The 14,418-nt window shown below is 36.8% G+C and overlaps 1 protein-coding gene across 2 annotated transcripts in view; it reads left to right on the top strand.

The window, feature by feature from the left end:
* The window catches only part of PCCA (propionyl-CoA carboxylase subunit alpha), a 346,711-nt gene that overhangs the window by 50,150 nt on the left and 282,143 nt on the right, over positions 1-14,418 (top strand). For both annotated transcript variants that reach the window (XM_043478360.1, XM_043478359.1), the window contains exons 5-6: positions 2,382-2,495; positions 4,609-4,662. In XM_043478360.1, the coding sequence (XP_043334295.1) occupies positions 2,382-2,495; positions 4,609-4,662 (168 nt within the window). The remainder of the gene's footprint in view (positions 1-2,381; positions 2,496-4,608; positions 4,663-14,418) is intronic.

Raw genomic sequence — 14,418 nt, 5'->3', positions numbered from 1 at the left:
TTGCTAGTACTGAGCCGGTGCCAGACTGTGGACTTGAGATGCTAGTATATGCTTGTACCTTAAAGCAAGACTTGTTTCTGAGAAACAGAAGAAACTGACCAACCCTTTAGAAACAGCATGTTTTGCTTTTCTTTGTAAAGTCTACAGGCAGTTTTGACTTGCTTTTGATGTATTTATTTGAATGTTTATTCAAACAATATTAATGATCTGCTAAAACATGTTAGGCTTTGAGCTAGATTCTCAGTATGTTTACATGTAAGAGTTTGTGCTAACATAGGAAGAGTGTCTATTTTGATGATAGTTGAAAAACAAAGGATGCAACATTATATATGCAGTTTGGTTACAGAAGTATATTTAGAGAAAAGCCTGAAAGTAAACAAGTCAAAATGTTATTAGGGTTCCCCTCCTTTTTAATGCATATTTATTGTAGAAAATTTGGACATACCAATACACATGGATGTGTGTGTATATGTTTCAATCCTATCCCCACCATCCCCCGCCCCCCACCATATAACCCTTAGTTGCCTTATGGATTACTAAGATTGGAGAAGGTTTAATTTAGCATAGCCTTTTACCTCAAAGACAATGGCTTAACAGTGAAAGTTAAGTAGTCATTCAAGTGTATCTATAAATTTAAAAGCTTGTAGCAATAAAACTGTGCTGAGAGAGATTTCTTTTAAAAAAGGAATTTAAGACAACTTCTGCATCGCAGGACCTTATGATCTGGCAAAGGAGAGTGTATAAATTTTAACAGGCGTAATCTGTAAAGCAGTCAAAATGACATTACTGGGCAGGAGGCGATGAAATGTTAAATTCTGTGTCAGGTACTGTTGAAGTTCAGATTAGAGGAGATTCATCTGAAGACTCTGGTAGAAGTGAAGCCTGAAGCACTGAGTAGTGCCTGGAGGGAGAGATTTAACCTTAAAAACTACCCCGCCTGACTTAGGCATTCTTTCTAAAGGATTGTTCAGTGTTCAGTTTCTTTCTTATAAAGAAAACCCACAACCACAACTACAGCAACCATATTGCTATTAACAGGGACTGACCTGGGCTGACGGCAGTAGAAGAGCGGCCTGAGGGGAGAAGAGCAAGTTGAAGTTGGGAATAAGCAAGGCGTACAGGAGAGCCTTGCTTTGAATTTGGGAATCTTTAGGATTCTTTTGTGAGCCCGGCTGCCTTTCCTCGAATATTATTAAAGAAACTGAACTGTGTGGATTTGAGTATTTGATGTTAAGATACTGATCTGTAAATCCCTTGAGTAGTAAGTATTTTTAACCTTTCAATACACCATACAGTTTTTTGCTTAGTTTGAAAATATTTAATTGAATTGATAAAGATAGCTCTGAACTTTCTTAAAGATGACTTGGGTGGGTTGTTTTTGTTTTTTGGATAGATCTCATTTAAAACCAAGTGCTTCTTTAAAAACTACCTTACAGCTGGGGAATATAACTTAGCAATACCCAAATTTATTTTCCACCTTAGACTTTTTGGAAGAGGGTCATACATGCTCAGGTATATGGATGTGTCCCAGTTTTTAATGTCTGCCTTGTAAAATAAATTTAAATAGAGTTTCTTAACCTGGAAAACTGTTAGGAAAAGCCATTTCAAAGCATTGTGAATCCCTTTAATCATTTTAAAAGAATAGATTGTTTTCAGAAGTAAGTAACTTACTCTACTCTGTATTGAATACCTTGCGTTTCTTAAGCAAAAATAGGTTTGAAACACTTGTGGAGGGAGTAGTCTTAAAAATGGAGCACATATTCTTAAATTTGGAGTTGATTTAGAACTTAATGCATGTATCGGTTCTTTTAGGATGAAAGGTTAAAATGGATGAGTATCGAATGTGAGACTGTTTAAACAATTCTCAAGGTTTTCTGGCGCATGTGTGGTGGTACTGAACTCTTCAGTCCTGGGCTTCAGTTTGGGCCTGGCGCTGACCTGATGCTGTGTAGGAACACTCACCCCATCCCTTCACTCAGTTCCTCTAATTATCTCCGTTTCCTGGGGAGCCTGCTTAGAACTGGGCAGGAGTGCTTGTTATTAGTATATTAGGCTACCCTGGCTACATGTAACAGGGTAGTTTTTGATACGAGATTTATGTAGTGATGAACTGAATAGGAGGCTAAAGTTGTTTGCTGTGATTTTACCTAATGAAATTGGTGTGGAAGTGATGGGGTTAGACAGTGAATTGGGCTTGTAATAAACGAAATCATGGTTAATATAGCCCCTGAGCTTATTTGCCACACTGTAGCTTCCTAGTGCATTTTCAGAGAGAGCGCTGAGGATAGTGATGCACTCAGGTTGGCCGTTCTCTGTATTCTTGCAGATGCAGGTAGTTCTGTTTGCTGGGAGGCCCTGTTAACGCAGAGATTTCTCTTCAGGTTCACGTGAAGATGGCGGATGAGGCTGTCTGCGTTGGCCCAGCTCCTACCGGTAAGAGCTACCTCAACATGGACGCCATCATGGATGCCGTCAGGAACAGCGGGGCCCAAGCTGTGAGTCCGAATGAGTCCATCTGCTGCAGCTCTTTCATATGTAGTGAGCAGAACGCTAGAGTTTGTATTTAAAAAAAAAAAAAAAAAAAGGGAAAAGAATGATCGAAAGTGCTGTTGCAGTTCATGTCACATGAGTGAAATGTGGCCGAATCCGCTACTGGGAGTCAGAGGCTTTGTGGCATCTGGCAGGGTTGGTCTCTGATCTCGCAGGTGGCTGTTGGGTTCAGCTTTCACACCAGGGAGCAGTTTCAGTTCATTTCCAAATTTGCTAGGAGAAGGAAAAAAAAAGAAATCCCAATTAGTTTTGAGTATTAACCCTTTCAGTGTGATAATAGTATTAAAAAAAATGTGTTTTATAAACAGGATCCAAAAGACCCTGTCTTAAATTCTGTTTTAATCATTCAGAAATTATCTGTGCCTCCTTATACTTACAGAAATAAAATGCAGTTGGTAATTATTTGGGTTTGGTGTCAGTGGAATGTACATGATTTATGGGGAGAAATTGGCATTTCTCCCCATCCCTAATTCTGTGTGAATGGAGTGGCATCCAAGAAAAAAAATGGTTTCTGATCGGCCATAGTGTTTTATTAATATTGTTGCTGTGTGTGTGTTTATCAGAGAATAATTACATATAATGTTAAAAAAAATAGGTTAATAGATAGGTAAATAGATAACTCTGCAGAGTTATCTAAAATTGGATAGAAACAGCCAATACCAGCAATTAGCCTGGAGTGCTCCAATTAGTGGGCACATTTCTTTTGGGGGAAAAAAAAAGTTTTAGTAAGATGCCTGTTTGAAGAAAAAACTGAATTCATGAGCCCCCGTTATAGATGTTATAATTTATTAGCAGAGTTAGTGAAGGTAAAACTCTGTTAACCTGTAAAGATAAAACTCTGTTAACTCTATAGTAAAAGTATAGATTGTCAGAATATAATCCTTAGTTAAATGTTTATATAAAATGAAATTGATGGAGTGAAACTCTTCTCATATGATGTAGTAGTGTAAATTACTCTGTACCATGTTCATAAAGCTTAGTTTAACATTTAAAAAATCTCAGATGTGAAGATACTTATGTGGCAGCCTGGATGGGAGGGGAGTTTGGGGGAGAGTGGATACCTGTATATGTATGGCTGAGTCTCTTTGCTGTCCACCTGAAACTATCACGACATTATTAATTGCCTATGCTCCAAAAGAAAACAAAAAGTTGAAAAAATAGATTAAAATTGAGTGAAAAAAGATCCTATTTTTTTTATACCAAATCGATCATGTAATTGCAGAGAAAAAAATAAACATTCAGGTTAAAAAAGAAATCTCAAATGTATAGATACTTCTAGATTAGATTATGATATTGGCTCACTTAGAAATCTGACATGTAGCAGAATTATTTTCTTAGAAATATGTTTAATACTAATAATAGGGTGGTTAAATTTACGTTTTGTCACAATTACTTGGTTAGAACAGGATGGTAGAATTTAAGTTGTTGCTGTGTGGCTTATGAGAGAGGAGAGCATGGAGTGGTTGTGACTGGCTGACTGGGATGAGGAGGGAAAGAGGGGCAAATAGTGGAAGAAAAATCCAGAGTATGGTGAAAAAGTAAAGCCAAACGTTGATTTTAGTTAGGTTTGATGAAAACTGATCATTGGGTAGTGGCTGAGTATGTTCATATTATCAGGAATAAAATACATTCATTGGTTTAGTAGCCAGGGTGTTGGAAAGTAGCAGTTTTTCTGGTACTGTAAAGAAAGGGGAGTTAAGAGTTTTTCGTCCATCTTGTGAAAGGTTTCCTTTAACATAACTCTTTGACCCACCAAGCTTATGACCAAAGTTGGTCTCAGGAAAAGTGGGGGAGTTTGGGTGGGGCTGAATAGCATAGCCAAGTGCAAGTGGGCAGGAAGCTCTGTGTGTAGCCGGCCCTAGCTGTGGTTAGGTCAGAAGCAGCGTGCTGCCAGTGATTTCTTGGCATTTGGGTTTGAACTCAGAAACTGAGTTGGAGCTATTCAGGATGTTAGAGAGGTCAATACAATACATGCATTAACATTCTCTTTGTTTTGCTTATTATAAAGGTTTTGCAAATTGATAAAAACTGAAAGTGCTTTTTGTTTTCATTTCTAAGGTACATCCAGGTTATGGATTTCTCTCAGAAAACAAAGAATTTGCCAAACGTTTGGTAAGTTTGTAATGAATGAGAAACTATTAGCTTACATTTCAGAAAGCAATGTGATGGTGTTGTTTTTGTAAATGTGGGTAATGGTGAGTTACAGACTTTTAATTGACCCAATGGTTCTTTGAAAATAGTTTGGGAAAAGTGAAGACTTTATTTTGTTATCTTAAGTCCTGATTTGAAGAGTAAAGATGGAAAAGTTGTAAAATCATCATTACAAATAATGAATGATACCTAGTTTATTACACATTGTGTGGACTTTGACTTTTAAAATTAAATATTTCAGAGACTTTTAGCTAAATATGTCAGGGTGTCCAGTGATTTATTAGTTATTGTACCATAAGCAGGAATGTGAAGCCAGAAGTAAGATTCTGGTATTTGTCCCTTTTATTGCCTATTATGGCATTTAATGGAGAAGGCAATGGCAACCCACTGCAGTACTCTTGCCTGGAAAATCCCGTGGACGGACGAGCCTGGTAGGCTGCAGACCATGGGGTCGCTAAGAGTCGGACACGACTGAGTGACTTCACTTTCGCCTTTTCACTTTCATGCATTGGAGAAGGAAATGGCAACCCACTCCAGTGTTCTTGCCTGGAGAATCCCAGGGATGGGAAGCCTGGTGGGCTGCCATCTATGGGGTCACACAGAGTCGGACATGACTGAAGCGACTTAGCAGCAATATGGCATTTAATATAAAATCTTACTACTGCTTCTTTACTGTGGGAAAAGTTTTTTTTTTTTTTTTAAATGATTTGAGTATCCTGCTGATACCATCATCCTGACTAGGTATGTGAACCTATATTTGCTATTAAACTGATTTTCTAAGTGTATTTATATCTACATTGAAGATGGTACTGAAACCTTAGTTTTTGGGTACTAAAGTATGATATTGAGTAATGTTTCAAGAAACTCATTAGGTATTAAGTTAACTTTAGTACATTATACTTTGTTTCTGCAGTATGCTTGTAGTTTGTTCTTCTGTTGGTTCAAAATTATTTATGAATGCAATTACCATTTTGAAGATGTTATTTTTGTTCAGTTGCTAAGTCATATCTGACTCTGTGACCCCATGAACCACAGCATTCTGGGCTCCCCTGTCCTTCAGTTTGTGCAGATTCATGTCCATTGAGTCGATAATGCTATCTAGCCATCTCATCTGCTGCTGCTCCCTTCTCCTTTGCCTTCAGTCTTTCCCAGCATAAGGGTCTTTTCAAATGAGTCAGTTGTTCACATCAGGTGGCCAAAACATTGGAGCATCAGCTTCAGCATCAGTCCTTTCAATGAATATTCAGGGTTGATTTCCTTTAGGATGGACTGGTTGGGTATCCTTGCAGTCCAAGGGCCTCTCAAGAGTCTTCTCCAGCACCACAATCCAAAAGCATCAATTCTTCAGCACTCAGCCTTCTTTATGGTCCAGCTCTCACATCTCTACATGATGACTGGAAAAACCATAGCATTGACAGTTTTCACTTAAAATTCATAAATTTAATTTGGACAAATCTGAAGATCATAGAGTTCTAGCTCAGAACAATCTGTTTCAACCAATTTACTTTATAGATTAAAAAGTAAGGCCTAAAGAAGTTGTGATATGAGCTCACAAAGATGGCTAATAGTAAGAAATGTTTGGAGAGGGCACATGAGGTATAGGTATCTGAGGGTCCAGATTGCCCAGGTTTTGTGCAGTATATCCACAATTTCCTGTTTATCACTTTTTATTACCTTGTTTGAAATTTTGGCTGAGATTCTGTTATTATGTAAGAAAATGATTCGAATATATTTTAAATGTATTTGTACAATATGACGTATTTAAGTTTGTATGAATGAGGAGTCTCTAAACTATGGTCCATAGGCCAAATGCAGCTGTGGTCTGTTTTTGTATTATAAATTAAGTTTTATTGTCACACAGCCTCGCAAAGATAACAGGTGAGTTGTCTGTGGCTGCTTCTGCTTTAGAACAGCAGAGTTGCAGAGCTGTAGTAAAGACTGAATGGCCTGCAAGTAAATATTTATGGTATGGCCCTTCATAGAAGAAGTTTGCCAGCTGCTGGTACAGATGAGTGAGTACCTGAGTCTGGGAGAAATGAAATGCTAATATGTTCATTGATGCATTTATTCAGTCATTAAAAAGGATTAGTTGATATCTTATGTTCAAGGCATTTAAGAAGGATATAAAATTGCATCAGATGTGTGTCTTGCTCAAGAGCAGCTCACAGTCATATTGTGAAAAGTACGTCAAGTACCCTCATGACTTCAGGGAGGAAAGTGTTATTTATGAAGAAGTTCAGACTCTCTGTTAATGAGAAGAAGATTGTGCCATTGGGCGTTTCATGTTAGAGAAAAGAGGATAGAGTGTGTGACTACCCTCCTTTCTCATTTATTTTTCTATTTTTATCTCCTCCATTTTAATTTACCCATGCTTTGCCTCAGCCAAGCCACACTTGAGTGCTGTTCCCAAATGTGGCTGGCTCTCCCTGTCCCATCCTTATTACCACTGTCCTCAGTGGTCCCGCCTGTCCCCTTGCCCCACATTTCCAACTACGATCTCTCCTTGAAGGCACAGTTCATGTTGCCTCTACCAGAATAGTTTTCCATGTCCTTCTGGTGAGGACTAATCTCTTTCCTCTGTCTTCTAGAGCATTAACATTTTAAAAAAAATTTCTTACTTGGTATACCACCTTCCCTAATATGTTAAAATTGTGTCTGTATTTTAGTCTCTTAAAATAAGAAACTGGGTCTTCTCATTCTTTGTTTCCCATTTGTTTTATCACCTAATGATTTCTGTGTAGTAAGTTCAATGAATGTTATGGAAAGATTCAGTAAATATTATTAGATGAAGAATCATAGAATAACCTGCAAGAAAACTTTCCTCCTATGACAGAAGGGATGGTTTTGTAATGGGAAAGTGGAATTGCCGTGTGTTTTTATTCACCATGGAAAATATGTAGCTGATGATAACTAACCTCTTTTTGTACATCATGGCAAGATTCTTACTTGAGATATAATTTTCCTAGCATTAAAACTTTTCCCATTGAAATGTGCCATGTAAATTATTCCTTTTGAAATGTGCCATTTAAATTATTCCTTTTGAAATGTCTGGCTATAGCTGGCAAATTCCATAAAAATAACAGAATGACATAAAATTGCTTACTGATTTTGTTATGCATATCAACATTGTGTGGTTAGTGATGAGCCATTGAAATCTAATAGTTATTATCTCAAACTGGGTGTATTCTTGCATCTGTTTTCCAAGATAGTGGTAATAGACTACTGTGTTGGTGACAACCTGTGGCAAGAAAGATGAGCAGAACATGGAAAAGAAATGTTTAAGTTTAATTACTGTGGAGTTCCTTTTACTGTAATGGTGTGACTTATGTTTGAAGTTTAATCAAATGTGGAGGGCCCCCCCCCCATTAATTTCTGGTTCTGTATTTGTTTTATTGCTGTTCAAAATCACCATAATACTTACTTTGTTGATATAAAAGACAAAACCCACTGAAATGTTGTGAAGTAATTAGCCTCCAACTAATTAAAAAAAAAAAAAAAGGATATTTGTGCTTTATCATCTGATACATTGTTTTTAGTTTACAGCTTTGAATAAAATGGTTTCTTAAATTTTTTTCTGATTTATGCAATTTTTTTTGCTTTAGAAAGTACCATGAATCAAATGTCAAAAGCATTCTAAATGTTATACATATGTTTTACAAGGCTAATTATTCTTTATGCTTAACTTACATGAAGTGGGATCAGATTATAGAGTATCCCTACTGTATATAATTTAAACAAAATCTTGTTTCAGCCCCTGAAAGAGTGGTTTAAAGATTAAGTGAGATTTAAAGGTATTTCCTGGGGCTTCTCAGGTGGCGTAGTTGCCTGCCAATGCAAGAGATGCAGGTTTGATCCCTGGGTAGGGAAGATCCCCTGGAGAAGGAAGTGGTAACCCACTCCAGTATTTTTGCCTGGGAAATCCCATGGACAGAGGAGCCTGGCAGGCTGCAGACCATAGGGTTCAAAAAAAGTCAGACTGAGCAACTGAGCACACATTGAAAAGATTTCCTAGTATTTTGTTATCTTTCTGGTCTTTATATATGTATATTTTTCATGTTATCATACCGTATTTTAATGCAGCACAGCATTGTAAGTTGCAGTAGTTACCTTTATAAGAAATTCATGTTATGGCCCAGTTAAATTGACACATAAAATTAACCACCACACTCCATATCTACATTGTCTTTTCCTGATTGCTGGAAAATCAGTAATTTTTTAATTTACAAGGACAGAGGAGCCTGGTAGGCTGCTGTCTATGGGGTCGCAGAGTCGGACACGGCTGAAGCGACTTGGCAGCAGCAGCAAATCAGTAATATTTATCACACACACACACAAAAAAAGAAATTCATGTTAGATTTAATAATTTGTGTCTCATGTATGGATCTTATCCATGTATTTAAAAGATAAGTGTATATATGCATATGTACAGATAGTGCATTCTATCCACAGTGCTCAGCATTGAGGGTGGAGAGGGGATCTGTGGGAAGCAGTTGAGGTGTGATGATTGTATTTTTTGTCTCTCTTTGTTGGAGACTTTTTAGTAAGATAAAGAGTACAACTTTCAAAAACAATAGTGAGATGAATTTTTTAAATCCATTGAATTAACCCAAACATTTAAAAAATAGCTATAATGCCCAGTGTAGGCAATTGAACAGGAAGCGTCTTCTTGTTCATGGGAGTGTAAATTTTTTCAGCCCTCTTTTTTCTTTTTTTCCCAGAAATTTGCTAGGATTACCAAAATTTAAAGCTTATAATTCCACTCTTAAGAATTTCACCTACAAAGATATACTTTAAAAATGTTCATTTTAAGGTTGTTTGTAGTATCAAATTTTGGAAACAGCTCAAAATTTTTTCCTTTAAACTGAAGAGAATGACATCTACCCTGTAGGGTTGTTGTAAAGGTTAGAAACCATGTGTATAATGAACTTAGCACAAAGTCTGGCAATTCCAGGCAGATCACCTTATCATTATTAGGTGTTAGTTAATAATCATTACTTTAGTCAATAGAGAGAGCTATTGAAGAGTTTTCTTTTTTTTTTAGAATGAGAGAGTTAATATTAGCATTTTTGGGGAAATTTGATATTTTCATCTGTATTTTGTGAGCTTAGGTGTTTTTCCTGTTGAGATTAATAATCAGATAATATTATATTCCTATACACACATGCATGATTGTGTAGTTTGCAAAATACTTTGACCTTGATCTATATGATTTCATTTAATTCATGCAGCCATTTAACAAAAAGACATCTGAGACTCAGATGCAGTGATAGGCCAGCAATCACACGCTATTGGCAAGGAACAAAATCAGCACTTGACCTCAGTGGGATGAGCCTAAGTACACAGAGCTTAAGAAAGCCCTGTACTATGGTTTGCTTAGTTGGAAAGCGTCAGAAACCAAACACTGAAGACCAAATACCTGTAGAGAATTTAGCCAGAACACACAGAAATCTGTTCCCCCCGTTTATAATAACAGAGGTAGCACACGATCAGCTTGTGTAGATACAAATTTGAAGAAACCCTTTTGTGAGGTCATAGGTCTTCAGTTGCAAGATTGTAATCCACAGTGTGTAGCAATTGTGAAGTGTGTATTAAGTACTTGGCAACTGATACTAAAATTATGAAGTTAGCAAGTTTGCCAGTGACTGTTTAACAATATTTTTGTTCTTAAAATATTAAGAGTGCATTTAAAATAATCCATTTTATGCCCTGTTCACTCATATTTGAAAGTAGTTTACTCATATTTGAGTAGAAAAAAGAAAACAAAGACCTTGTAAGCCCAAAGTTGTTTTGTAACTATTATTTTATCTACATAGGTTATGATCTGGATAGCTCATGGAAGTATGTTTTGTGTGTGACTTAATTATGTATGTCATGACTTAAAAAGGTTAATACTACACTTTATTTTGTAGACATCTAGTTTTAACTACGTAACTGTTCCTAACATTATTAGAAATTTCCATTTTGGACACAGGTTTATGATTTTATTATATTAAAATAAAAAAGTTTTGAGAATGTAAAGTCTTAAGAAACTTAAGCCACACGTATACATTGAAAAGGAAGGTTTCTTCTGTGAATGTCTGACCCCAGCCCCTAGTTTAAATCCCTAGTGGCTACTGTTGCTGCCAAATGTGTATTCTTCTGGAGTGCATGCATGCATTTGTGTTAGCCTGCTAGAATTTGCTTGTAAATTTGTTATATAGGGTACTCATATTTGCTGAAGTAAGATTTTGTTTGTTTATAAGAAGAGAAGTGGGGCTCCGCAGGTGGCTCAGTGGTTAAGAACCCATCTGCCAGTGCAGGTGCGATCCCTGGGCGGGGAAGATCGCCTGCAGGAGGGCATGGCAGCCCACTCCCGTGTTCTTACCTGGGGAATCCCATGGACAGAGGAGCCTGGCGGGCTACAGTCCACGGGGGTTCCAGAGTCAGACACGACTGAACGGCTAAACTAACAAGAAAAGAAGTGGCACAGAAATTTTCTTCCCTTACCCCAGACTTTTAGAAATAGATGTGGAATACCCACATGCAGATATTCTTGCAACATTCTTAATCTTTCTGATAATGTGTGGTATCTTATGATTTATATCAAAGAGAACAATCGCAGCTTAAGTGCCTTGCCCAGTGTCACATAGCCCCAAAAATTAGAGCATAGTATCTTGCAAAAGTCTTTGTTAATCCCACGCTTAGTAAATGTGAACTGCTTTTAAGATGAACTGGAACTAGACGGGATTGTTAGTGTTTTGTTTTGAATTGACAGCTTTGGCTGGCACCTATTTTTACTGTTGGTGGAAACTGTTTCTCTTTTGACTCCCTTTCCCCCCTCTAATTGGTGTACCATTGCTAAGGTCTAAAATCTGAATATTTCTTTGGGTTTTCTGGTCTGCTGAGCTTGGATATCAGTGAAAGTAACTCTCTTGTCTTGGATTTGCTGTTACAGGTAAAGTGAGTTGGGAGAACTACAGAATAATCATGGATGTCCGTTTCCTCTCAGGGATCTTCTGTTGAATTAACGATGTCTTCCTGAATTTAGAGGAGAGATCTGGTGACTCTGTCCTTTTGCCAGTAACTTTGTAATAGGTTCTACTTCGTGACTATAACTCTGTCATGTTCGGAAGGCTTACTGAATACCTGTGAAACAAGCTTCACAAAGCCCTCGTCGTAACGGACTGTGTGTGAGACATTTGAGGACATGATTGAGAATGCACTGGCTTAGAATTCAGTTTCGGGAAGATGATACAGCCTAGAAACGCTTTAAATCGGATGCCCTTGAAAAGGAAAAATCTTCTGTTTTTAGGGAGTCTTTAAGGCAGATTCGTTTAGAGTTGTGGGGCTTGGGGGTGATTTCAGTGGCAAGGCTTCTCTCTCTCCCTTTGGCTTGAGGTTAAAACAGTTTGAATTTTATACTTGCACTTTCCTCTGCTCTCTCCTTTGTCTGCTTGCTCGCACTACCGTCTGGAGTCTGAGTTAAAATTCTTAACTCTGCCACTTCTCTGTGATTACTCTGTGATCTTAGACAAGTTGCATAATGTTTGATTTGAAAGACTGATGTCTTCTGCTTACTGTTGGCAGGACTTGGTTTTCTCCATCTGACTCATGTCTCTTGTAGCCAGCGTGTAGTCACGCCACGCTTTTTAATCTGTATTTTTTAATTGTAGTGTTTGGCCTTTTAAACTTTTCGGTTTTCCTCAGTCTTATTTTCTTTAAAGACAGCTTTTTTTGAGATATAATTTATATCATAACACCCTTTTATAATGTAAAAACAAGTTATATAACTATTGCCACTATGTAATTTCTGTAGAATCTATTATGTTTAATAAATTACCAATATGACTGGACTTATGTCTAACATTTTATAAAATTTTGTGATTGTCTCCTCTTTCTCTGTCTTTCCTGTCTTCTTTGGGTTATTTTATTTTCTGGAATTCCATTTTAAATTGTTTAGTGGTTTTCCTAAGGGATTACAGTATACATCCTTACTTTATATGGTCTGCTTAGACCTAGTACAGTATTATACCATTTCACGTACAATGTAGAACTTTTGCAGTCTTATAGCCTACTATTTTCCTTCTTTCCATCTCCATTCTCTGTGTTGAGTTTTCGTATGTATTTCATCTGCATATGTTATAAATTCCATGGGAAAATGTCATAATTTTTCCTTTAAATGTTTTTTGAAGTGAGTTAAGACATTTCCTTCATTAATGACCCAAATAGCATTCAGTTGAAATTAATACTGATTTTTCTTTTTGTTCTTTTTGTTTTGGTTATGTAGAAGAATTATTAAGTTCATTTTTTATTATGTTTAAATGTGGTAAATTATATATAACATAAACTTTACCTTTTAATCCATTTTTAAGTGTACAATTTGGTGGTATTAAATGTACTTATTGGTACATGGTCTAACTATCACTACCTTCATCTCCAGAATTTGTTCATCATCCAGAACTGAAACTCTCAACCCATTAATTAGTAACATTCTGTTTCCCCTACCCCTCCTACTTTCTGTCTCTGAATTTAACTGCTCTGGGTAACTCTAAGTGGAATCATACAATATTTGTCCTTTTGTGACCGGCTTACTTCACTTTAGCATAATGTATTTACTCCATCCATGATGTAGCACAGGTCAGGATTTCTTTCCTTTTGAAGGCCGAATAATAGTCTACTGTATGGATATATACCACATTTTGTTTATCTGTTGATTATCTGTTGATTATCACCCAATTGGTACACGAGTAGAAGGTGGAAATGACCCTTTTTAGTTTTTTTGTATCACTCAAGAAGCTTTCAGTATGTTTGTTAACTGTTCTTTAAATGAGAAAAGTTGCTGAATTAAAATTTGGCATTTTGAAAATAGAAAGGGTATTTGTGAAGCCTCTCTGTAGTTTACTGTTGTAATGCAGTTTTTAACATAGTAACTTTGTGATCTCTTAAAGTTTATTTTCATCCATTTATTTGTAACTCAAACTTAAAATTTAGTGGATAAGATTGTTGTTCTCATGAAGGTAATAGATTGAGGATTTTGTGGGACTAAATGAAGTAACATTAATTATCATGGTTACATATAGTTAATGATTCTTACTGCCCCACATACATTCTAAAATTAGGCTTTTCAGTGCATGTTTTCTAAAAAGGGGCAAAGAGGCAGAAATAATGAGATGATTCTGGGGCTTTGTTTTCTGACTGGACCTTATCTAAAGATACTGTTACAAAGTTTTTGAGGTGCCATACTAAAAACAGTGTGACATGCTAATTTGCCTAAGCAGAGAGGGTTCCTTTCTTGTGTGTGTGTGTGTACTTCCCAACATGCTTAGGGCATGTCTGCAAATGTATGCACTTTCTTAGCTTTTTATTCAGTCCTTTACATAGGAGTTGGTTATTGAATGCAGTTTTTTAAGAGAAATAACCTTAATGACCCAAATCAGGTCCCTTAGGATTGTTCAGTGGAAGTGACATATAGATTCAAGGGATTAGCTCTGGTAGACAGAGTGTGCCTGAAAAACTATGGACGGAAGCTTGTGACACTGTTCAGGAGGCGGTGATCAAAACCATCCCCAAGAAGGAGAAATGCAGGAAGGCAAAGTGGTTGTCTGAGGAAGCCTTACAAATAGCTGAGAAAAGAGATGGAAAAGACAAAGGAAAAAGAGAGAGGTATATCCAACTGAATGCAGAGTTCCAGAGACTAGCAAGGAGAGATAAGAAAGACTTCTTAAGTGAACAATGCAA

This window comes from Cervus canadensis, chromosome 9 (assembly GCF_019320065.1).
Source record: "Cervus canadensis isolate Bull #8, Minnesota chromosome 9, ASM1932006v1, whole genome shotgun sequence".
Classification (NCBI taxonomy): Eukaryota; Metazoa; Chordata; class Mammalia; order Artiodactyla; family Cervidae; genus Cervus; species Cervus canadensis.
This window is presented reverse-complemented; position numbering and strand designations above follow the sequence as displayed.